The sequence below is a fragment of the Typopeltis vanoorti genome, chromosome 3, assembly GCF_054136105.1.
Source record: "Typopeltis vanoorti isolate ZY-2024b chromosome 3, IOZ_Tvanoo_1.0, whole genome shotgun sequence".
In the NCBI taxonomy this organism is placed as follows: Eukaryota; Metazoa; Arthropoda; class Arachnida; order Uropygi; family Thelyphonidae; genus Typopeltis; species Typopeltis vanoorti.
The window spans coordinates 173440898-173465123 of NC_143551.1; the positions used below are offsets into that span (position 1 = coordinate 173440898).

General features: G+C 37.4%; 1 protein-coding gene and 1 non-coding gene across 6 annotated transcripts in view; both read left to right on the forward strand.

Annotated features, from left to right (window-relative positions):
- The window catches only part of LOC150108743 (twitchin-like), a 2666638-nt gene that overhangs the window by 2283290 nt on the left and 359122 nt on the right, over nt 1-24226 (forward strand). For all 5 annotated transcript variants that reach the window (XM_090390962.1, XM_090390961.1, XM_090390964.1 and 2 more), the window contains one exon: nt 2263-2328. In XM_090390962.1, the coding sequence (XP_090247088.1) occupies nt 2263-2328 (66 nt within the window). The remainder of the gene's footprint in view (nt 1-2262; nt 2329-24226) is intronic.
- Nucleotides 22514-22585, forward strand: TRNAE-UUC (transfer RNA glutamic acid (anticodon UUC)). The gene has a single exon. It is a non-coding gene; the product is annotated as a tRNA-Glu (tRNA).

Here is a 24226-nt window from a genome sequence, read left to right on the forward strand (position 1 = left end):
AGCGTTTTTGCTGTGAGGCCAAATAGTAAATATGTCATCTATATATCTTTTTTAAAAAACTCCTCAGATTTCTTAGAAAAATTAAAAAATGTCTCATTACAACCTACAGATCTTATGGTTAGTTTTGATATAGAATCTTTATATGGCAATGTACCTCTCAAGGAAACTTTAAAATTACTTGCTGACATCTTTCCTCAAGATATTATAAAACTATTAGATTTCGTAATACATTTTGGATATTTCGTATGTCAAAACAAATTTTATAGCCAAGTAGAAGGAACAGCCATGGGAAGTCTTCTTTCTCCGGCTTTAGCCAACTTTTATTTAGAACATTTAGAAAAAGTCCTCTTCGCATCTATTTTCCCTCAACCATCTCTTTGGGTAAGATATATAGATGACATATTTACTATTTGGCCTCACAGCAAAAACGCTTTACCTTCCTTTTTAAACAGTATTAATTCCTTGCATCATCGCATAAAGTTTACTAAGGAATTAGAAGAAAACAACCAGTTATCTTTTTTAGATGTTCTCCTCATCCGATCACCTTCAAATATTCTTACAACTACAGTATGCAGGAAACCAACATTCACAGGTCATTATATTCTTAAAGAATCAGCCCATCATCCATGTCAAAAAACAGGAATTATAAAATGCCTCATCAGAAGAGCCGAAACTAATTGTTCTACTTTTGATTATCTACAGAAAGAACTTTCTACTGTCCAACAACACATGAAACTCGATGGCTTTTCTGAAAAAAGTACTCAACGTCTTCTCAATTCTTATAATCCTCCACAAAACAACAAAGTTTCAATACGTCGAGTGCCTATTCCTTATATCTCCAGTATTTCAGAACCTATCGCAAGAATTTTAAAGAAATATGATTTAACAACTACGTATTCACCTATTAACAAATTGTCTTCTCATTTTCCTTCTCCTAAAGACAAATGCTCACCTTTATCTCTTCCTGGAGTTTATCAAATTCCGTGCAACTGTGATCTCTCTTATTTTGGACAAAATGGACGTTATCTTGAAAAAAGAATCCAAGAACATCATTCATCCAGTCTTCATAACAAACCTGAAAAGTCTGGATTGGCTCAACACGGGATTGAAACTGACCACAGCATCCTTTGGTCCAGGACTCGCCTCTTACATAGATCCCATTATAGGTACGAACGTTTGTTCAAGGAAAGCGTGGAGGCCTTGCTCCATCGCCCCAACCTGAATCGTAATGACTGTATATCTATATCAAAAATCTGGGAAAGTCTAATCAAGATTACTCATTAATTAATTTTTTTTTTTTAATAGCAAATTCGGTCATGTTTCTACTTCAAAATATTCCGTTTCATACTTAGTGATATAACATCACGTGGCGTGTTCTAATTTTAACGATCTATTGTTAGTATTCTAGCTTGTATTTTTTAAACTGTTCTTGTAATACCACTGACGATGGTCTGCTATTTCCAGACCAAAATATTTGGTTAAATAAATATCTTTCTTGTGATTACATGATTATATCATTCAGTCTTATGTCGCAAGTATCCTTGAAACAACAAATTCTTATAAGGAAAAGTTGAAGGTTTGTGAATTATAAAATATTGCTGATAGGAACTAAAGAGAGGATGTAATGGAGATATTTTAGTTACATTGAATGGTTTATAAGATAGATGCAGAAGAAATTTTTTCATGCATGATAGGAGGTCAGAGAAAACTGAATATGGTTATTGAGGATAGGAGCATTACATATTTGGCTTGGAAGAGGTGAACAAATTGGAACGGTTTACCAGGAGGTAGTTGTGAGTGCATTATTATTGAATGAATTTAAAGAGTGGTATGATAGACATTGTGTGAATAATATTTGTAATCAATCCGAGTTTACAATAATTATTGTAAACTCTGATTGATGAGTTGTTGTACATAGGGATACCCAGATAATAATAATAATAATAATAATAATAATAATTTCTGAAGATTGCCTTTGTTTTGTATGTTATTGATTTTTGAAAAATGTTGGAATTCTTCTGCTAAGTATTTATAGCAAAAGTCTCCATCTTCCTTGCTTCTATGTTATCAGTGCTTTCTAGCTACTAAATAGAATTGATTTCCCTACTGAAAATTAAATATTTAAGTGGTGAAAATGAAGCTACTTTTAGGTATTTATGTATCTAATTCATTACTATATTAAAATCATGCAATGCATTAATATTTGATCTCTTGCTGTCAGTTTTCTGGTGTATTTAATTAATTTCTTTGTTTACTTAATAGTTGATGCACATGGAAGACGTATCAGAGGAAAATCAGAGGGAAAAGTTTCCAATTATGATCAGTTTGGTAAGTTCAATAACTACGGTATGTTATAAATTTAAACAATTTAAAATTAAGTCTTTGTTTCACAGTTAAGTGTTGGTTAACCCATATCAGAGATAGTGAATTTTTTCTTGAAGCATGCCAATTGACAAGAACTGTTTGATAAACAATTTCCTTACTATTGTATACAGACTTCTCTAAACATTACACTGCATGGTCACTTTATTAGGAACACCTCATCATTCAGAAAAATAGACCGTTCCTGAAGATGTTTGATCATGTAGCTGCAGTGTACTATATAAATCAGGCAGACAGGTATCTGATGTTGTCCTTTGTGTTTGATACATCAAAATGGGTAAGAGGCCTAGCTTAAGTGACTTTGAGCGTGATACGATTATTTGCGCCAGACATACTGGTGCCATCATGTTGGAGGTTTAATGGAGTATTGACATCACTAGGAAATGATTAAAAATTAATTTTAATGCTTTCAATATTTCATCTCAGTCATTGAGACATCTTCAGGAAGTATAAATAACACACTCTCTCTCTCTCTCTCACACACACACACACACACACACACACACACACACACACACACACACACACACACACACATAAAAGACAACAAATACTTAATGAAACATGTGGGTGACTCTAAAGTAAACTGGGACCTCTGATAATTATTGTTTCCCAAATTTTGGGAAGTTTCATGCGTCCATATGAAACCAGATTCCAAAAACAGTCTTTTCTTTTTAAATGTACTATGGTGGAGCATAGCTGTTTTCTTCCAGAAGATCTTGTGAGTTGCATTCAATACATGGTTTGCAAGGCCAGATTAACCATAGTCATGATTACAGATGTAAGATTTGTGTTCATCTAATAGATAGTGGCTGTTCTACCTCTCCGTCCAAAGCAAGCTAACTTGCAGTAGCAGGGTGCTTTATATACTCCACGCACTGAGAGAGGTAGGAGCTGATCTTTGGTAGACCGGATAAGGGTAGCAGGTTTCCTGTAGGGCTTAAAAGCTGTATGTAAGTTGTACTTTTTTTAAAGACGTATTTTTTCCAATGTGCCTTGGATGTAGGGGATGGTGATATCATTTCTGAAATTCTTCTGAAGAGATTTATTAATGTATCTGCCTGTGTGAGTTGGTTTTCTATATACAGCAAAAGAGAGGTTACCTTCAGAAGGTGCATCACTGAGGTGTCTAGGAAGGGTAAACTATTGTTATTTTCTTTTTCCATCGTAAATGGATTCTTAGATGTAGATTATTGAGGTGACTGAGGAAGGAGTTTAATGTGTCTGGGCCATGAGGCCAAATAGAGATCACATCATCTACGTAGCTTAGCCAAAATAGAAAGTTTGAGAGGGGCTGTGTCTGTCGTTTGTTTTTTCAAAATTTTGCATGTAAAAATTGGCAAGTGGGGGTGAGGGGGAGGAACTCATAGCAGTTCCTTCTATCTGTTTGTAAATTTTATTCTTCCAAGAAAAATAACTAGAATTGTTACCAGAGGAAAAGAGATCTAAGATATCAGAAGCAAAAACATTTTATATTGGAAAATTTCGCAGCTGTAGTTTTTAATAATTTCCTAGTACTGTCAGTACTCCATTAAATCTCCAACATGACGTCCTCTCAGTGCTTGAGCCTTAACACATAGATGTCGGTGACAGCATCTTGCAATTATCTACTCTTCTGGAATTTTTGTGCACAACAGTGTTTAACGTGTACAGAGAGTGGTGCAATAACCAGACAAATCCAAGCCAATGGTAGTCCTGTAGACAAAAAACAGCTCATTCATGTATGGGGTCAGAGAAGAATGGCGAGGATTTGGAAACATGACAGTAGGGCCACAACTAGTTAAATCACAGCTCAGCACAACAGTGGTGGTCAGAACATCATCTCAGGGTGCACAGTTGGTTGCATGCTGTCATTGGTGGAGTACAGATGCAGACAGCCATTACAGGTTCCAATGCTGTCAGCTACAAACAGGAAAATTTGGCTTTGGTGGGCACGTGATCACCAACAATGGAAAGTTGATGACTAGAAAAATGTCACCTGGTCTAACAAGTCCCAGTTTGTACTAAGTTACAGTTAGTAGAATCAGAATATGACCAATCTTAAAGCCTAACAAACCTTAAGACCAACCAGGAAGTTATAGACCAATTTCACTAACTTCCATTCCAGGCAAATTGATGGAAAAAATGATACTCCAACATTTGAATTACTATCTAAACAAAAATAGTATACTACCACATTTTTAGGCTGCCTTTAGAAGAAATCACTCAACAATTTATCATCTTTTCTACTTAACCCAGAAAATTCAAGATAACTTCCAGACCAAACCTACCAAATCCACCATTGCAGTGTTTATAGATTTTAGCAATGTCTTTGACAAGGTGTGGAGGCAGAAACCCTTTTCTCAATTTTGTCATATTGGAATAGAAGGGAAAGTTCTGAACTGGATTTATGACTTTCTAAGAAATAGATGAATTTATGAATTTCTAACAATTCGAGTTAGAATAAATAATATCTTTTCCAAGAAAGTAAAAATAAGACAGGGACTCCCTCAAGGCAGCATTTTGATCTTGCTCCTTTTTTCCATCTACTTAAATGACTTAGATAAAAATATAAATAAAGAAACAAAGATAGTTATGTTTGCTGATGATTTGGTCGTATTCTCAGATCACAACAACCTGGAAACAGCACAAGGTCACTTAAACAAAACCATTGAAAGTTTATCTACATACTGTGAAAACCAAAAAATCAAAATTAATCCTACTAAATCAGAAATGTGTGTATTTACCATTAATAACCACCTCAGAAAGTGGAGACCAAAGATTAAGCTAAACAGTCACCTAATTACCTTTAATGAAAACCCCAAATACCTTGGAGTTACTCTGGATCCATCACTAAGCTTCAATAAACATATCAACCATGTTGCAATCAGAGTAAAAAGAAGACTAAATATCATGAAAAGTATCTCAGGTTAAGAGAGGGGAGCCAATGCTAAAACCTTAAAAGTCACATACACCTCTATTATCCAACCCATAATGGAATATGATTCGCCTATCTGGATGCAAACATCACAAACCAGTTTAGACAAGCTTATAAAAATTCAGAAAAATGCAGCTAGAATCATATTATTATTATTACATAACACCTCCAGGGAGTCCAAAGACTCATTGAGGGAGGGTACCTACTACACAACTCTCCGTCTCCACCACTCAATCTATCAACTACAACTACGTTCATCACCTACACCAATGCCATCTACCACCAACCACCACCACTAGTATTTTCACAGATAATCACAAACATCCATGTCCAGCGGGATTCGAACCCTCAGCCTTTTGGCTGGGGAGCAAATATGCTAGCCACTCAGCCGGCATATGTGGACTAAGGAATACAACTCCTGGAAAAATAGCAGAATTTGAATCCAACCTTGTTCCTTTAAAAATTAGGTGGAAAGAAAATCTTACTAAATAATAATATTTGGTTTACCGATCAAGTGCTGATCAATTTTATTAACTTAACCAACTAGTTTTGCCACACTTATCTGTTGGCATCTTCAGGGCACTCACATATAGGTTTAAACAATCTCACAATTATGCGTAACTGCAAAACTGACAAGAATAAAAAACTGACTAGAATAATTACAAATAAAATAGTATCGAACGTGAGTGAAACACGTATCGCGTGTACAAGATCAGCTAGCTGTTGCTGAGGAACTTTCTGTAGTTTGTATTAAAGTTCATTTCTTCCATTTTTAAGGTTCTGATTAGGGTTTTCCATATCTCTGGGAATATTAGGCCTTGATTTCTGTTAAGGTTGACAGTAGAATGGGCGACTGTGGCTGCTTCTTTGAAAATTCTTGAATGGTAATCTTCCTCCTTTTCTCTGAACCACCACAAAGAGAACGAGAAGATATTCAATATATAAAAACGATTGCAATTCCGTTTGTAAGTTGTATCTCCAACAAGCTCACCAATCTCCTCAAACAACACAAAATAAGAGTAACATTTAAACCAATAGAATCTATTCGTAAACCTAAGATCTCCAAAAGACAACCATCCTTTCTATAAATATGCTGGAGTTTATAATATTCCATGCTCATGTGGCTCTAGTTACATCGGACAGACTTCGAGAAGCCTCGAAATCAGGCAAAAGGAGCACATTGGCTATGTCAAAAACAACAGACAGGACATTTCTGGCCTATCGTCTCATTTCTCTACAACTAACCATGTCATCGAGTGGGACAAAAGCTGTTCCCCTTACATAGAGGAAGATTACCATTCGAGAATTTTCAAAGAAGCAGCCACCACAGTCGCTCGTTCTAATGTCAACCTTAACAGAAATCAAGGCCTAATACTCCCAGAGATATGGAAAACCCTAATCAGAACCTTAAAAATGGAAGAAATGAACTTTAATACAAACTACAGAAAGTTCCTCAGCAACAGCTAGCTGATCTTGTACACACGATACGTATTTCACTCACGTTCGATACTATTTTATTTGTAATTATTCTAGTCAGTTTTTTATTCTTGTCAGTTTTGCAGTTACGCATAATTGTGAGATTGTTTAAACCTATATGTCAGTGCCCTGAAAATGCCAACAGATAAGTGTGGCGAAACTAATTGGTTCAGTTAATAAAATTGATCAACACTTGATCGGTAAACCAAATATTATTATTTACTAATTTATGATCAAGAAAATAACCTTCAGGATGAAAAAATCTTACTAAATTTGTAGAAAAAGAAGCCAACCTTGCACATCATAGAACAAGTGAACTTTTCAAAAATTGGCAACCAACAAACAGAATAAAGAAAAAATCAACAATGCATGAAATCATGGAAAATAAAATTTCCTCAGAATGTCCAAATAAAATAGCCAACTACCCAGCATTTCCTCCAAATCAAGACAAGAAAAATATAGTTATCAACTTTGAAATAGGGAAACATGAGAAAAAAAGCCCAAAAAACCCTGAAATCTTGAGATCATTAGCTCTTTCAAAAATAATGGAATATGAACCTGACTCAATAAAGAGCTACATAGATGGCTCCAAAAATCCAAATGGCAATTCTGGGAGTGGCATCCTCATCTATGGCTCTCAAAATATCGAACTAAAAACAACTATTGGATGCAATAGTTGTATTGGATGCAACTCATACCATGCAGAATTAATAGCCATTAACACAGCACTGCAACATTTGATAAACAAAACCCAAAGGGGTTTATATTTTTCACCAATTCCTTAGCTGTCCTTCAAGCTATTAAGAACTGCTACACTAGCCATCAAGAAATACTTAGAGACATAGCAAAAAAACATAAACAAACGACATAAGGATTCTGAAATAATTTTCCAGTGGATCCCATCCCATGTAGGATTAAAGGGAAATGAAACTGCAGATGAAGTAGCAAAAATGGCTGCATCATCAAGTGATACCAGAGATCTTTTGATCTTTTTAAAACCACTGAAAAGAAAACATAAAAAGAACGATTCTCCAGGACATGACTCACCACTAGTATTCAGCAGAAAAACCAGGAGCTACCATCAACTCCAAGTTTAATCGCTTTGCCACTACCATGATATCTTGCCTCAAGACCGGCCACACAAGACCAATCAAGTTTAGCAAGGGCATAAAAGTCTTCCTCATATGCAAAATCTGTAATATCGAGGAAGCATCGCCAGTGCATTTACTAAATTGTATGAATATTTCCAAATGTGAACTTTATAACACCCCAGAGAAGGTGCTATATAAAATACATGAATTTGACCTCTATGATCTGGTGTAATAATACTATGAGATAATAAAAAAAAATAATAAATAAATAAATAAAAAAGAATAAGACAGCAACAAATTGAGGTCATTGACCCTTCCTGCCCAGTAGCAACAGCACAAGTTGGTGGTAGGGATTTAATGGGATGGGAAATGGTTTCTTTGCACATATTAGGTCCCTTGATACCAGTTGAACACTGCCTGAGTCAAACAGCCTGTCTTAACATTACCACTAATCATGCTCGCCCATTCATGGCTGTAGTTTATCCATTGTCAAATAGGTACTTCCAACAAGACAGTGTGTGTGTGTGTGTGTGTGTGTGTCATACCACAAATTGTGTAAAGCATTGAAGTGGGTTGAGGAACATGACAGCAAGTTCCCTTGAGTTCAATGACCATCTCAGTTGACAGACCCAAACCCAATACTGCATCTTGGAAGTAGCAAAAGAAAAAGAGTGATAGAGGAGAGTGCAAGAGGAGTGGTGTGGAGTGAGTCTGATGGGCAAAAGGACTTACACAAGAAGAATGATTTGCTGAATGGATTTCATGTTCAGAGACTGGAAAAAAGTGTTGTTGAATGAAATGAAAGTGGAGATATGCAGAATCAGGGAAACTGGAGCTTTTAGGGGAGGTGGCTGAGCTGTTGAGTGGATATCCAGACATTAGTGAGGAGTTGAGTGCAAGAATGTGTATATTATGCCTAAGTTAGTACCACTAGTAACAAACTAGAATGGGATAGTTAGTATAAAGTGTCTGGATAGGGGTGGGCCTAAGGGGACTTTTGCACTTTATGCAAAAATCCCCTTAGGCCCACTAATGCCAGGAGCATTAGGAACAAGCAAGAAGAATTTTTGGCACTGGTTGGCTCATCACAACCAAAGGTTATTGGCATTAGTGAGACACAGCTAATAGAAGATGATATAGTTAGTGGGATAGAATGTGAAGGGTGTAGTGTGTTCAGGGAACATAGAGAGAAAAGAATGGGGAGCAGTGTTATTGATGATAGCCGATGAACTGTAACTAAAGAGAGTAGAAGTTTGACTGCAGGACAGTGAAAATAGTACATCTGAGATTATATAGTGTGAGAATGAGGCCAGCAGAACAAAATATAGAGTTGGATGCTGCTGTATATAGACCAGGGGATGGAAAAGACGATGGAGATAGTATGCATCAGCAAATGGACTCAATGAGTGGAGGACAGGTAATTATTATGGGGAATTTCAACTATGGTAACATAGACTGGAAGGAGGAGAGGACACATGAGAGGAAGGAAATGGATTTTATGCAGTTAATAAGGGATAATTACCTGAGTCAGCATGTAATGGAATATACTAGGGATTCGAGAGTGCTCGATCTAGTAATTGCATCTGAGAATTTGTCTATAATGAATATGACCACATTGCCACCAACTGGTGAGAGTGATCATATAGCCTTGACCTGGGAGGTGGCTAATTGTGTGGAATTTTCAGTTAAGATGGGGTATATATGGAATTACAGGGCTGGTAAGTATGAAAAGTTTAGGAGATTGCTTGGATCGGTGCCATGGCATGTAAAACTGCAAGGATTAGATGTTGATAGTGCATGAGAAGTAGTAAAGGAGTGTTTGATGGAGGTAATGGTAGACTGCATACCTAAAGTCAGGAGAGTAAATCAAATGGGAGTTAAATGGATGAATAACACAATCACACTGGAACTGCAAAAAAAGAAACAATTGTGGAGGGAATTCAAGGAGAAAGGTGACCTGCAGGCACATAAACAGTACAAGGCACAGGCCAGAAGAGTAACTAGTGTGGTAAGAAAGGCAAAAGCAGATTATGAAAGGAAGTTAACAATGCAGGCTAAAGAAAATCCCAAACAGTTCTTTCGATATGTTGCAAATAAAAGAAAGAATGTATATGGCAGAATGATCTTAAGGAATGCTGATGGTAGAGAGGTAACTGAATCAGTCAAAATAATAGAATTACTAAGTGAACACTTTGCAAGAGTATATCATCTGGGTGGTGATATTGCAGGAATGATGGAACCAATGGCTCATACGGGAACTAAGGTAAATGAAATGGAGATGAATGGCATATTACAGAAACTTAATGTGAATGCTCCTGTTGGATTTGCTGGTATACCAACTCGAGTTATATTATTATTATTATTATTATTATTATTATTATTATTATTATTATTATTCAGGCCTCCATGGAGTCAAAAGACTCATCGTAGGAGGTCCTTCCTAAGAACATAAAGTCTGTCGAGACTCATTGAGGGGAGGCCCCCCCTAAGAAACACAAAGTCTACCATACCACTCCTTAAACTCATTGACCGTTCTCGCTCCCACCACTCCATCAGGCAATGCATTCCACGGTTCAACCACCCTCCACACAAAGAAACCGCTCCTTACCTCTTGCTCACAGTTTCCTTTGGTAACTTCCAGGGATGGCCTCTTGTCATCACTCCTTCCCGCTGTTCAACCAAGCGAAAGAACTCCCGGTGTCAACCCTGTAACCACCTCTCAACAGTTTAAAAGTCTCAATCATATCATCTCTCCTTCTTTTATCCACCAAACTCTGAAGTCCACATTCCCTCAGCTGATCGTCATAACTATGCTTGTACAGTCCTGAAACCATCTTTGTCATCTGTCTTTGTATCCTTTCCACAGTTAATTTATCCCCTTCAAATCCTAGGGACCAAATCTGAGAACAATAGTCCAAGTGTGGTCTGATCAGAGACTTATACAACGGAATGATAACCCTCTTGTCTCTGCAGGTCAGTGTCCTTCTCATAATTGCAGCAATCCTCTGTGTTACCTTCACCACCTTTGCGATATGTCCCCTAAACTTCAGGTTTCTATCAATCATCAACCCCAGATCTCTTGTCTCCCCTACTTCCTCCAGTATAACTCCTCCCATAGAGTATGCAGCATCCCATCGATGTTTCCCAAACCTCAAGACCTTACATTTTGCTGCATTAAACTGATATCCCCATTCATTTGCCTATCTATCTAGCTTATTTAAATCCTCTTGCAGGGATACCACATCTGCACTATTACTAATAATCCTTCCCAGCTTTGCATCATCTGCAAACAACTGAATATCCCCTTGCAATCCACTGACAATGTCATTGATATAAAGGTTAAACAATATAGGTCCCAGTACTGAGCCCTGTGGAAGCCCACTTATATCCCTCTGCCTCCTTGAAACTGCCCCACCATACACAACTCTCTGATACCTATCGGACAGCCAATCCTGAATCCAGTTGACCAATCTGACATCCATACCCATGTGCTGCAACTTAAATATCAGCTTATCATGTGGCACCCTGTCAAATGCCTTCACTAAGTCTAAGAAAATTGCAGTATATGCCTTTCCCTCATCTAATGCTCTTGTAACTTTATCATAAAAGGCTAGCATATTGCTAAAACAAGAGCGCCCCTTAACAAATCCATGTTGACTCTCACAGATAACATTACCTTCATCTGCCCAGTGCTGTATACGGTCCCTCACTACTTTCTCCAAGATCTTAACAACTACTGATGACACACAGACTGGTCTATAATTAGACACTTCCAGTCTGTTACCACCCTTATGCAATGGCACTATCTTACCTTCCTTCCATTCCCTGGGCACCTTTGCCGAAGGCAGACTTTCATTGAAAAGCCAGGTTAAAGGCACTGTCAGTTCCCTAGCGCATTCTCTCAAAACTCGTTGTGAAATATCATCCAGTCCCACAGCTTTACTGACATCCAGAGTACTCGGTATCTGAAATACACTCTCCTCCTGTACCTCTAAACCTTGAACCAGCCCTATCCCTCTAGCATTAAAACTGACTCTTCTAGGATGAAATACTCCAATAAAGTGTTCATTGAACAATTCCACTATGTCCTCTGCATCAGTCACTCTATTCCCATTTTTATCCCACAATATCATTCTTCCATAGTCATTTCTCCTCCTACTGGCCACATAGCTAAAAAATTCCCTAGGATTTTCTTTGGATCTTAGAGCCAGTCTCCTCTCATATTCCAGTTTCGGTTTCCTTACCACACTAGTCACTCTTCTGGCCTGTGTCTTATATTCTTCATGCATCTTCTCTTCACCTGTCTCCTTATATCTCTTCCATAGCCTCTTTTTCACATGCAATTCCTGTTTAATATTGTTTGTCATCCACTTTACTCCAAATTGTGTCCTCTTCTTCACTCATGGTATACAACTTACCATTGCTGCTAACAAATATTCTTTCACAATTTCCCATGCACTAATGATATCCCGGCCTTCCAATTCCTCCTTCCATGAAACTTCCCGAAGTTGACGTCTAAGACTATTATAATCACCTGCATTATAATTCCACATAAGTTCCCGTGTCTTTGATACTCAAAAACTGGAAGTGCCGGGCATCGATCCCGGTACCTCTCGCATGCTAAGCAAGCGCTCTACCATCTAAGCTATGCCCTCTTCTCATATGTGAAGGAGCAAAGGAATTGTCATGACCCTTACCATATTGTTTAATCTAAGTCTCAGCGTTAGGTTAGTCCCAAGGGGATGGAATGAGGAGAAAATACTTTCATTGCATAAAGGAGACTCCAAGACTGATGTAGCAAATTACCGACCAATCAAATAACCGACCAATCAGGAGTCTTTGTCAAAGTATTGGAGAAGTTGGTCAAGAATTGGATAAAGGTAATGAGTTTACAGTGATACTGCTGGACTTTGCAAAAGCCTTTGACAGGATACTACATGGAATTCTAGTCAGTAAACTGCAGCAAATGGGTATGGATATAGGGTTGGTGAGATGGATCGGAGGGTGGTTGATGTAGAGATATCAGATAGTAGTTTATTCAAGAGTAGAGTTCAAAAGAAGGTCTGTGACTAGTGGCATGCTGCAGGGTTCTGTTCTTGGAATGCTGCTATTTAATTTGTTCATTAACGATATAGGAAGGAATCTGAGAGGAACTGTTCAGTTATTTGCCGATGATGAAAAGTTGGGATAGAGCAATAGTTAATGTACATGATGTCAAAATTTTGTAGGATGATTTAAATAGTCTGGCAGACTGGGAAAAGGAGAATGAAAATATTATCGGTGGTATACCACACTGATGGAACTATACTCCAGGAAATAGATGAAGCCACAGACTTGAGAGTGCTAGTGGATAGGAAGTTAAAGTTTAGGTGGCACATAGCAAAAGTGGCTAAAGCAGTTCATCAGATCACTTGGTTACTGAAGAATACTTTGGCAAGCAGAGACAAGCAGGTTATTGTTCCTCTTTATCAAGCTTTGATAAGACCTCCCATCTTCACTACTGTGTGCAGATCTGGGTGCCAGGTTTTCTTGGTGATTAGGAGGAGGTGAAGAGGATCCAGAGGCAAGTCACCAAGATAGTAGGCAGGTCTATGTAATTAACCTTACGAGAAAGGTTGAAATTTTTGGGTTACAGAAACCGATTGATATGCAGAAAAGGGATGATATGATTGAGAGATACAAACTACTGAAGAGTTTTTACAAGATTAATTCAGAGGAAATTTTTCAGAACAGGTGTGATACACAATAAATGGGTTCTGTATGGGTTTTCAGAACCCATTTATTGTGGTGGTAGGAGAACTAGGGACCATCCATGGCAACTAAGTAAGAGTGTAGTTAGCAAGGGTGTTAGAACTTGGTTTTTTGCTTGGAGTGTGGTGAATGAGCAGAATAGGTTGCCAGAGTCTGTTGTGGGTGCCATTACTGTGAACGAGTTCAAAGCTAAGTATGATAGTTACTGTGCAAATGCTATATAGTTCTTGACATGATGTTTAGAGCCTCCCACAATGAGTCTAAGGACTCCATGGAGTTGCCCGTAATAATAATAATCTCTGGGATTGTGTGGAATGGGCAGTTTGTAGCATCAATATGCCACCATCCAATCTGCAAAAACTGGAAATGCTACACTGACAGCGTGGTCAAATATCCTAAATTTAGACACTTATTGAATTAATTCCACAGAGAATACAGGCCATTCTTAAGGCCAAAAGGGGGGGGGGGGACCTACTCATTATTAAATGTAGTTCTTAATAAAGTGGCCACTCAATGCATATTGATTATGAGGGTGCAACTTATACCAAATTTAGATAATATAAAATTGAGTGGTGGTTAAGGTATTGGAGAATTAAGGAGTGGGTGCATGAGAATATTATTATTATTATTACTAAGGGAGACCACATATCACCACATCAGCTGTCATGCCTTTTCTTGAATTCATTTACACTACTTGTACTCACCATCTCCAGAGGCAAGCTGTTCCAATCATATACCACTTTAATAAAAGAAAAATTTAGCTCTCACCCGTTTCTTGACTGCTATCATTCTCAACTTCCAAAGATACCCCTCTCATCCTCTCTCCATCCTCCATAAAATTAAGAATTCCATCTATTGGTGTTCTGTATGATCCTTTCAGATGTTTGAAGATCATCTCACCTTTTTGCACCTGTTTTTGCATCTGTAGTCGGCAAATTCTCAATCTGTAATCAAAGTCTACATTCCATAGACCAATATATTCTTTAATACTCTCCTTTGTACTCTCTCTCTCTCCACTGTATCTGAATCACCATGGAAACCAGGAGACTAGATCTGTGCATATAGTCCAGGTAAGATTGCATCAAAGCCTTATAAAGTGTCAAAATTACTTCCTTATCTTTACACATTATTGATAATTTCAGCATTGCAATTATCATCTCAATTGTATTCACAATATTTGCCTTCAACTTCCTGTGCACTAAAACTCTAAGATCCCAATTCTGATCTGGTTTTTTTTAGCATAATCCTTCCAATTTAATATATCATTTGATATATCATTACACCCAAGTGCATAACTTTACATTTACTAATATTGAACTGATCACCATTTTCACATGCCAACATTTCCAGCCTATTTAAACCATTCTGCAAGAGGGGCATGTCTGTCACTTTCCTGATTATGCTGCTTATTTTTGCATTATCAACAAACAGTTGTATGTTACCTGTCATATCTTTCCCAATGTCATTAATGCGAAAATTAAATAACAATGGACTAAGGACTGATCCTGTGATACACCACTGGTAATCTTAAATTTTGCAGACTTCACATCCTCTAAATACCACTTTTTGATATCTGTCAGTTAGCCACCACCCTGTTATCTATGCTAATGGTTTATAATCCAATACCATATCCTCCAATTTATACAACAGCTTTCCATGCTGTGTCCTGTGAAAAAAAACTTTTTGATACCACTTTTTGATATCTGTCAGTTAGCTCCCTGTTATCTATGCTAATAGTTTATAATCCAGTACCATATCCTCCAACTTATACAACAGTCCAAAAGTATCATGGTGTATCCATTCCTCTTGTCTAACTCAGTTGTAACATTATTATAAAACATAAGTTGTTCAAACATAACCTTCCCTTAGTCTGCAAATTCTCAATCTGTAATCAAAGTCTGCATTCCATAGACCAACATAATCTTTAATACTCTCCTTTGTACTCTCTCTCTCTCTCTCTCTCCCCACTATATCTGAATCACCATTGAAGCCAGAGACTAGATCTGTGCATATAGTCCAGGTAAGATTGCCCACACACACACACAAGTTCTTTACAAAGTATAGATTCTCAGTCAACCCATTTCTTTATGCCATCTCTTACCAACATTTTCAAAATTATCACCACTACTTCTGAGATACTGATAGTTTGTTAGCAGGAATCCTGAACTTTTTTTTTTTATTTGCATACCTTACATAAGAGTATTTCTTTCTCACTAATTCCCCTTAATTGATTCCAAGTCTGATCATTGATCAATCAGATTTGAAATGATATATATACTATATAATGAATGAAAAGCCTTTGAAGAGTTTAATTGAAATGCTTAAAGAAATTGTAGATATTGTTAAAACTAATAATTTTAGTGAAGTACGAGATGATGTTGTAAGATTATTATTATTACCCCGACCTCATGGAGTCAAAGACTCATCTGGGAGGTCCTTTTATCACACACACACACACACACACACACACACACACACACACACACACACACACACACACACACACACACACACACACACACACACACACACACAGCTCATCATACCATGTCTTAAACACACTCAAATTCCTTGCAGACACCACACTCTCATGCAAGACATTCCAATTATTTACAACTCTGCATTAAAAAACCTGCCTCTCACTCCACTACTCACACCCTCTTTATACAGTTTCCAGGGACGATCTCTGGTTCTTCTCCTATCTCCCACTATTTTCTGCAGAACTTCTGCAGCATTGATCCTATAACAACCCCTTACCAACTTGTAGGTCTCTATCATATCTCCCCTCTTCCTCCTGCCCACCAGACTCTGCAAATTACATCTTCTCAATCATTCCTCATACTCGACATTCCAGAGGTCAGAAACTATCTTAGTTAGTCTCCTTTGGACCCTTTCCAACATCTCTTCATCCTTCTGAAAACCCACTGACCAAATCTGGGCACAATAGTCCATGTGTGGCCTAATCAAAGCCTTATACAACGGAACAAGAATCTCCCTACTTCTACTCATCAGTGTCCTCCGCATCATTCTCAGAAGCCTTTGTGTTGTCTTCACAATTTTGTCTATGTGTCCCCTAAATTTCAGATCCTTATCCACTATCATCCCCCAGATCTCTTATTTCCTCCACTTCCAACAATATATCCTCACTAAGCATAAATTCTGCATCCCATCTTTGTTTTCCAAATTTTAAAACCTTACATTTTGCAATATTAAACTCGCATCTAAATTTCCATGCCCAATCGCTCAATTTCTTCAAGTCTTCTTGCAAGGCCACAACATCTTCACTGCTCTTCATGGTTCATCCCAACTTTGCATCAACTGCAAACAACTGAATATCTCCATCCAAATCTTCACCATTATCATTAATATACAAGTTAAACAGTGATGGCCCCAAAACTGACCCCTGAGGCACTCCACTAGTGACTTTCCTTTTCCTGGATATCGCTCCCCATACACAACTTGTTGATACCTATCAGATAGCCAGTCTCCAATCCAATGCACTAATCTAATATCCAACCCCATCTGCTCTAGTTTGACTGTCAACTTATCATGAGGTACTCTATCAAAAGCCTTTGCAAAATCCAAGTATATTACTGTGTATCCCTCTCCTCTGTCCAAGGAAGCAGTCACTTTATTGTAATTGTAATAAGTAAGTAGATTACTAAAACATGACCACCCTTTAGCAAATCCATGCTCTCCATCAAAGATAATACCATTGTTGTCAACCCAACTCTGAATCCTAATTCTCACAAGCTTCTCCAACAACTTAACCACAACACCTGACACACAGATAGGGATATAGTTTGATGCTTGAGTTCGATCACCTCCTTTATGCTGGAGTCTCACCTCTAACCGTTATATAATGAGAAATTAGTAGAATCATTATTTAACTTATTATTTTGTATTGTTATTTGAACAGAATTATTTGTCCTCCCCATTTTTTTTTTGAGTTACCTGCCATAAAGTGCACTGTGGATGAATTTGTGATTGAGAAGTCTGTTGGTTTAGATATTTCTTTTTTTTTTATTAATTAACTGTGGTTTTTTGATATGTATTTGTGTTAGAGCTGTTTTAGAAGTTCTGCATTAATATTGTTTTAGTTCTGCTCCAAAGTGTCTAGGGGTACATCAACATATATTTATGGGCATCAAACAGAATCCCCTGAGAGGAATTTTATCAAGGGTACAAAGTCAGAGAATAATATTATCAGAGAGTACAAAGTATGTTTTGGGCCCTTTACCGTCTCCATTAGTTATTGTTTTTATGGCTCCCTGGGCCCCCTTTTTGACCCTAGGCCCAGGTAAGACCCCCCCCCCCCCTCAGAGGCCTTGGCATCAAAAGCAAGACAACAGCTGCAATGTCTCTTAGTGAATTGCATTTTTTTTTTTAAATTTAGTTGTTTTGTCAATTGTGAAGTATGTCACATATGGTCATTAGAATTTGTACAGAAAAGCTTAGGTGGTGCGATGAAAAAATATGTTTATTAAACTCACTAATATTTCCCTGGTGTTCTACCCAGCATCATCAGAGCACAATGAAACTGTGAGAGGTACACAGCACTAAATCAAGTAATTGTAGAAACAATTTATATTGTAACTGACACCTAATGGTCTTATGTGGCATCCTCTAATGGCTCATTATCATTCTCTATCTACAGAAAACCCACTCTTAATGATAGGTATTTACACAAACAATCACGCCACCACCACCACCCTTTCCAACAGCATGGCATCCTCAAAACTCTTATTCACTAAGCCAGAACTATCTGTTCAAATAACACAGCCCTTGAAACTGTGCTTAGGCTCCTGTATAATACCTTTTTAGCTGATGGCTACAGTCCATATAAAATAGATAAAATATTACATGCACCCACATCCCTCGTACACCCAACACACAGGATCACAGCAAAACCATTCCCATTCCATATGTTCATATTCCATATGAACAGACAAAGTAACTTTTATATGTTCTCCTAAAGATCAACTACAACCTCTTGAACATCTAGGAGTGTATAAAGCTCCTTTTGCCTGCAAGTTAGTCTACTTTGGACAGACTGGTAGATCAGTTAACATACACTTTGAAGAACATAAAAATGACATCCAAGATCATATGAATGGCAAGTCAGGATTGGCAGACCATGCTCTGGATATTCCTTTACATAGGATCAGATAGAAAATAACATCTTTATTATATAGAAGTCATTACAGGTCTGAGAGGCTATTCTTAGAATCAGCATCAGCTATGAAGCAATTTCCCAACCTCAACAAGTATGGCTGCATAAATTTACCAAAGATCTGGGAGACTATCATTTTAAGACCTAATATCCGAACCTCTCTGAATTAACTTTGTAGGTTATCTGATCCATAGAGGATACCACATAAGTATATTAGGCATCAGTTACAATTTTAATTGTTTCTACAATTACTTGATTTAGTGCCATGGCCCTGTTACACTTTCATTGTACTCTGATGATGCTGGATATTAAATATTAGTGAGTTTAATAAATGTATTTTCCTTCTCTTCATATTAGTTCTACCATTAAATTTTATTATGGATGTAGTCATTCAATTACGTGAATAATTGGATAATTCATTGCATTTATGTAATGCTGATGGGCTGCACTTAAATCGATTTAGAATTAGATGTCCAGGGACTGCTTTATTCACTGAGTGTGTGGAAACATTTAGAGTGGATGCAGGTAGTATGTGTGTAGGCAACCATGAGCGATTGATTGTGTGAAAATTATGATAAAATGCAGAATCTAGTCTCTTAAGCAACAATATCAAATGAGGTAGTCAATTTAGTATGTAAAGACAGTTGAGAGCATAAGGGGATACTACAGTTTCTATATACTAATGGTAGAAATATCAGGAATAAGAGGGAATAGTTTGGGGCATTGGTTATTGCAGTCTCGCCAAAAGATATTGGCATCCTTTTCTTCATAGTTACATGGTGATCAGCATTCATTATTAAAAAAAATAGATATGGAAATAATTTTCGTGTTAAACTTCAGTTTAATATAAAGCAAAATAATCAGTCAATGTTTCGAGCTTCATATCAAAGTCATCATCTGGAGTATGTACTTATATATAAAAATGAATGGCAGCCAAAATAGTTCAAGACAAGCAAGACAAGATGGTAGTTTTTTTGAGGCAATCTAGTGTGAGATTGCCTCAAAAGAGTGCCAATAGGATAAAATATACAGTTAGCTGCTGCTATAGGCCAGGGAGTTCCAGGGATGGAGTGGAACACATGCATCAGCAAATTAGTGCAATGAGTGAAGGTCATGTAATTATTATGTGGAACTTCAACTATGAAGACATAATTTGGAAAGATGAAAGATCACATGGCAGGAAGGAAATGGAATTTATATACCTACAGAGAGATAATTACTTGAAGCAGCATGTGATGCAGGGGACTCAGGGGTGTGAAAGTGTTTGATCTGGGCATAGGATCAGAAGATCTGTCCTTAACCAAAGTGGCAACATTGTCTCTGATGGAGGAAGGTGATCATATGATCTTGACTGGAAAGGTTGCAAAATGTGGAATTTTCAGTCAATAAAGAGTATATGTGGAAGTACAAAGCAGGTGATTATACCAAGCTCATGAGGCAATTTGAAGCAGTGCAGAGGCGTAAGAATCTGCAAGAGAATTATGTTAGCAGTGCATGCATGGAAGATAGTCAAGGAGTAGTATCAGAAGGGTATATAAGGAGACAGGTGATCAACAAACTCATGAGTAGTACACAGCTCAGGCAAGTCAGGTGACCAGCATAGTAAGGAAGGTAAAATTACATTACGAGAAGAATTTAGCCAATCAGGCCAAAAGAAATCCCAAAGAGTTCTTTCATTAGGTGACAAGAGAAAGAATCACTATGGACCAATAACTTTGACAAGTACTGATTGTAGTGAAATGATAGAAATAGATGAAATGGTTGAGTTACTGAGTGACTACTTTGAAAGGGCAGTATCCTCACTTGGATGATATGCCCTTTCAAAGTAGTCACTCAGTAACTCAACCATTTCATCTATTTCTATCATTTCACTACAATCAGTACTTGTCAAAGTTATTGGTCCATAGTGATTCTTTCTCTTGTCACCTAATGAAAGAACTCTTTGGGATTTCTTTTGGCCTGATTGGCTAAATTCTTCTCGTAATGTAATTTTACCTTCCTTACTATGCTGGTCACCTGACTTGCCTGAGCTGTGTACTACTCATGAGTTTGTTGATCACCTGTCTCCTTATATACCCTTCTGGGACTAATGTATGAACAAGGGTTGACAAATTTAAGATACTTCAAGCTATTGCAGAATCTCAATGCATTTACAGCCATAGGATTAGATATAGCCTCATGTGTAACAAGAATGTGCAAGGGGACTGACTATGCCTTTGACTAGTCTGTTTCATTTAAGTCTCAATTCTGGAAAAAAAATTCTATATTCTATTTTCATATATTGCTATGAAATCAAAAAACCTAATAGCACTAATCAGTAGAGACCCTTACCAAGAGTCAACTAAAATTTTTAACTCTTTATTAGATAATGTATTTTCACTTGAAAGCTAAAAATAAATTGTGCAGGACCACTTATAATTTATGGCTTACCCAAGTTACATAAATCATATCCTCTTTGAGCAATTGTTGATTGCATAGGTAGCACTACATACAAAAGTTTGAGGTTTCTTTTAAATCTCTCGTCTTCCTTATCTGGCCATTATTTTCTTATACTAAAAATACAAGTGACTTTATATCAAAAATTAAAGATTTGAAACTTTGCCCCATAGATTACTAGTTAATCTTCATCATAGCTTCATGTTTTACAAATGTTCCTCTAGCTGACACCCTGGAAGGAAGTTTTATCATTATGTTTTCATCGGATATTTTAGACCTCTTCAAGTTCATAATGAATTCTGGAATGAAAAGTTTTCTAGACAAATTGAATGCATTGCAGTGGTCTCTTCAATTTCTCCTATCCTTGCTAATTTCTATTTAGAACAACTGAAATTAAAATTTTCATTGTTTAATCCAAACCTTCAGTATGGATGATATTTTTAAAAATAAATTAAAGATACCAAGAAATTGTATACTTGGTTTAATCCTTTATCCAAGTGTAAGCAAACAAAGTTTGCACCTAAAGTGTTTTCAGGACTAGGGCAACTTGTATAAGGAAGCTAAGACCACATCACTTGCCTTAGTATCCCATAATGCAAAGCACATCTCCTTGCAGACATGTATAATGCTATGCATTATGGGAAGGGTCACTACCCAGACCGGTTTCAACCTTTATTGAGGTCTCTTCAGAGGGAACCCGACCCGGAGGTGATACTAAGGTTATGATATTTTTGCTGTTTGGAATAATTTACATGACCAACTAGAAATGTTCCTACAAAATATCAATTATTCTCATCACAGAGTCAATTTCACTATAGAACTTGAATCAAATGGTATTATATCTTTCCTCAGTATTTGGAATAAGATTTGAGAGCAGAAAAGAGCCTCTCTTGTTCCCAAACCATTTCTAAAGCCAAACTGGTTATCATTGATGGTGTCTTCACATTTTCTGTATATTCTTTTTTGAATTATTTTCAGGAACATTTTGAGAACATGACTCATTAGGCTGATCATTCTATAGTCATTACAAGTTTTCATATTTGCTTTTTTAGGTAGCATGATTGAGGTCGACTGTAACTTGTGGGAATATGCCTGTATCCTATACCTTATTAAATAGCTTTACTAATATAGCAATGTTGTCACCTTCTAATAACTTTACTATTTCTGCTGGTATTCTATCCGGGCCTAAGGCTTTACCATTTTTAGCTGAGTTCAGCCCACATTCTACCTCTGATCTTAGAATGCATGGACCGTCCATCTGTTCATAAGTTCATAAGTTCATAAGCTTCCCATGTGGTCTAGTGGCTAGGATACCTGGCTTTCACCCAGGAGGCCCGGGTTCGATTCCTGGCATGGGAAGTATATTGATCAGGGGGCGCTAGTGGGTCAAGCGCTACAAACGTGTTTTGAAGAGCTCCTGATTCAGATAAGTTTTACTAGGAATAATTAAGTATATATGTGTAATTGTTTAAGTAAGAGCGGCTGTAAACGTTGTACGCTACCGATATTATTAGTGTGGGTTTTTTTTTTCTTGCTTAAACTAAATACGAAAACGTTAATATTAGACCTAGTAACCTGCAGAGAAAAAAAAAAAAAATGGCGGCGGCATTGTCATTCCATGATTTTAATTTGGATTTCAGTCGGTTCGTTAAGTGTGAGGTCTGTTATATGTATTCCTTCGACTACATAAATGATTTGTGGATGTTTAGTGCGGATGGAAGAAGGGTGTGTGCGAAATGTGACCTGAACGAGGAATTAATGAATGCGAATATGAAGTTGATGACAGAAAGTGCTAGTACCGATTGTGTCGCGAGTGCACGTTTGAAAGAGAAGGATGGTGAGGAAGACAGGCGAAAAAATGTTAAAAAATCAGGAAAAAAGAAAAAGAGCGATTTGACAACCGTAACGGATGTTAAAAGGGATGAAAGTGAGTTGGAAAGAAACGAAATTGAGAGAGTGAATGAAAGTAGAAATGGCATGGTGCAGAAATCGCAAGTAAAAAAAATCGAAAGAATGAATGATAGCGAAAAAAGAATGACTGATGGCGAAAGTTGGACGCATGTTGGAACGAAAGTACTGAACCAAAGAAAGATGAATGACAGTAAAAGTGAGAAGAATGATAGCGAAAGTTGGACGCATGTTAGTCCGAAAGTACGGAAACAAAGAAAGATATGTGAGAGTGAAAGTGAGAAGAATAATAGTGAAAGTTGGACGTATGTTGGACCGAAAGTACGGAAACAAACAAGGATGAATGAGAGGGAAAGTGAGAAGAGGGGGTCGAGAGTTAGAAAGTTAGAAAGATTTAATGATAGAGTGAATGTGTCGCGAGGTTCAGAAGGTGAATTGGATTGGATGAAGCAAGAAATGAAATGGATGTGGAATGAAATTAAGAGAATTCAGGTCAAAACTATTAAAATAAATCATGATGGCATGAAAGAGATAACAAAAGATGAGCGAGTGGCGTTGTATGGCGACTCCATTATTAAAGGTGTGCTAGAGGATAAAATGCACAAGGTATGTTTTCCAGGCGGTAAAATGAGTAGAGTGATTGAGGCATTGAATACGAGGCGGGAACGAGCAAAAGAGTTAATTGTATTAATTGGTACGAATGATTTGAGAGAGAACAAAGAGCATGTTAAAATGAATGTCAGGAGACTGCTTGGAAAGATAAAGGAGAATAGTGTGACAGGAAGGGTGGTCAGTGTGTTGCCTAGGTATGATTGTGGTGAAATGAGGCGGAGAGCAAGGATTATGAATGATATTCTGGCTGAAATGTGTGAGGAGATGGGAGTACAGTTTGTTAATGTGTGGAATGAGTTTGAGGGACGAAGTGAGCTGTATGGGAGCGATGGACTGCATTTGAGTGGTTATGGTGTGAGTCGCTTGGAGAAACTGCTGCTGGAAGGTAGAGAAGTGAATAGAGAGAATGAATCAGATCGAGAGGGGAGTGATGTGGAAGAGCAGGAGAGTAAGACAGGAGAGATTGAAGGAGTGGAAATG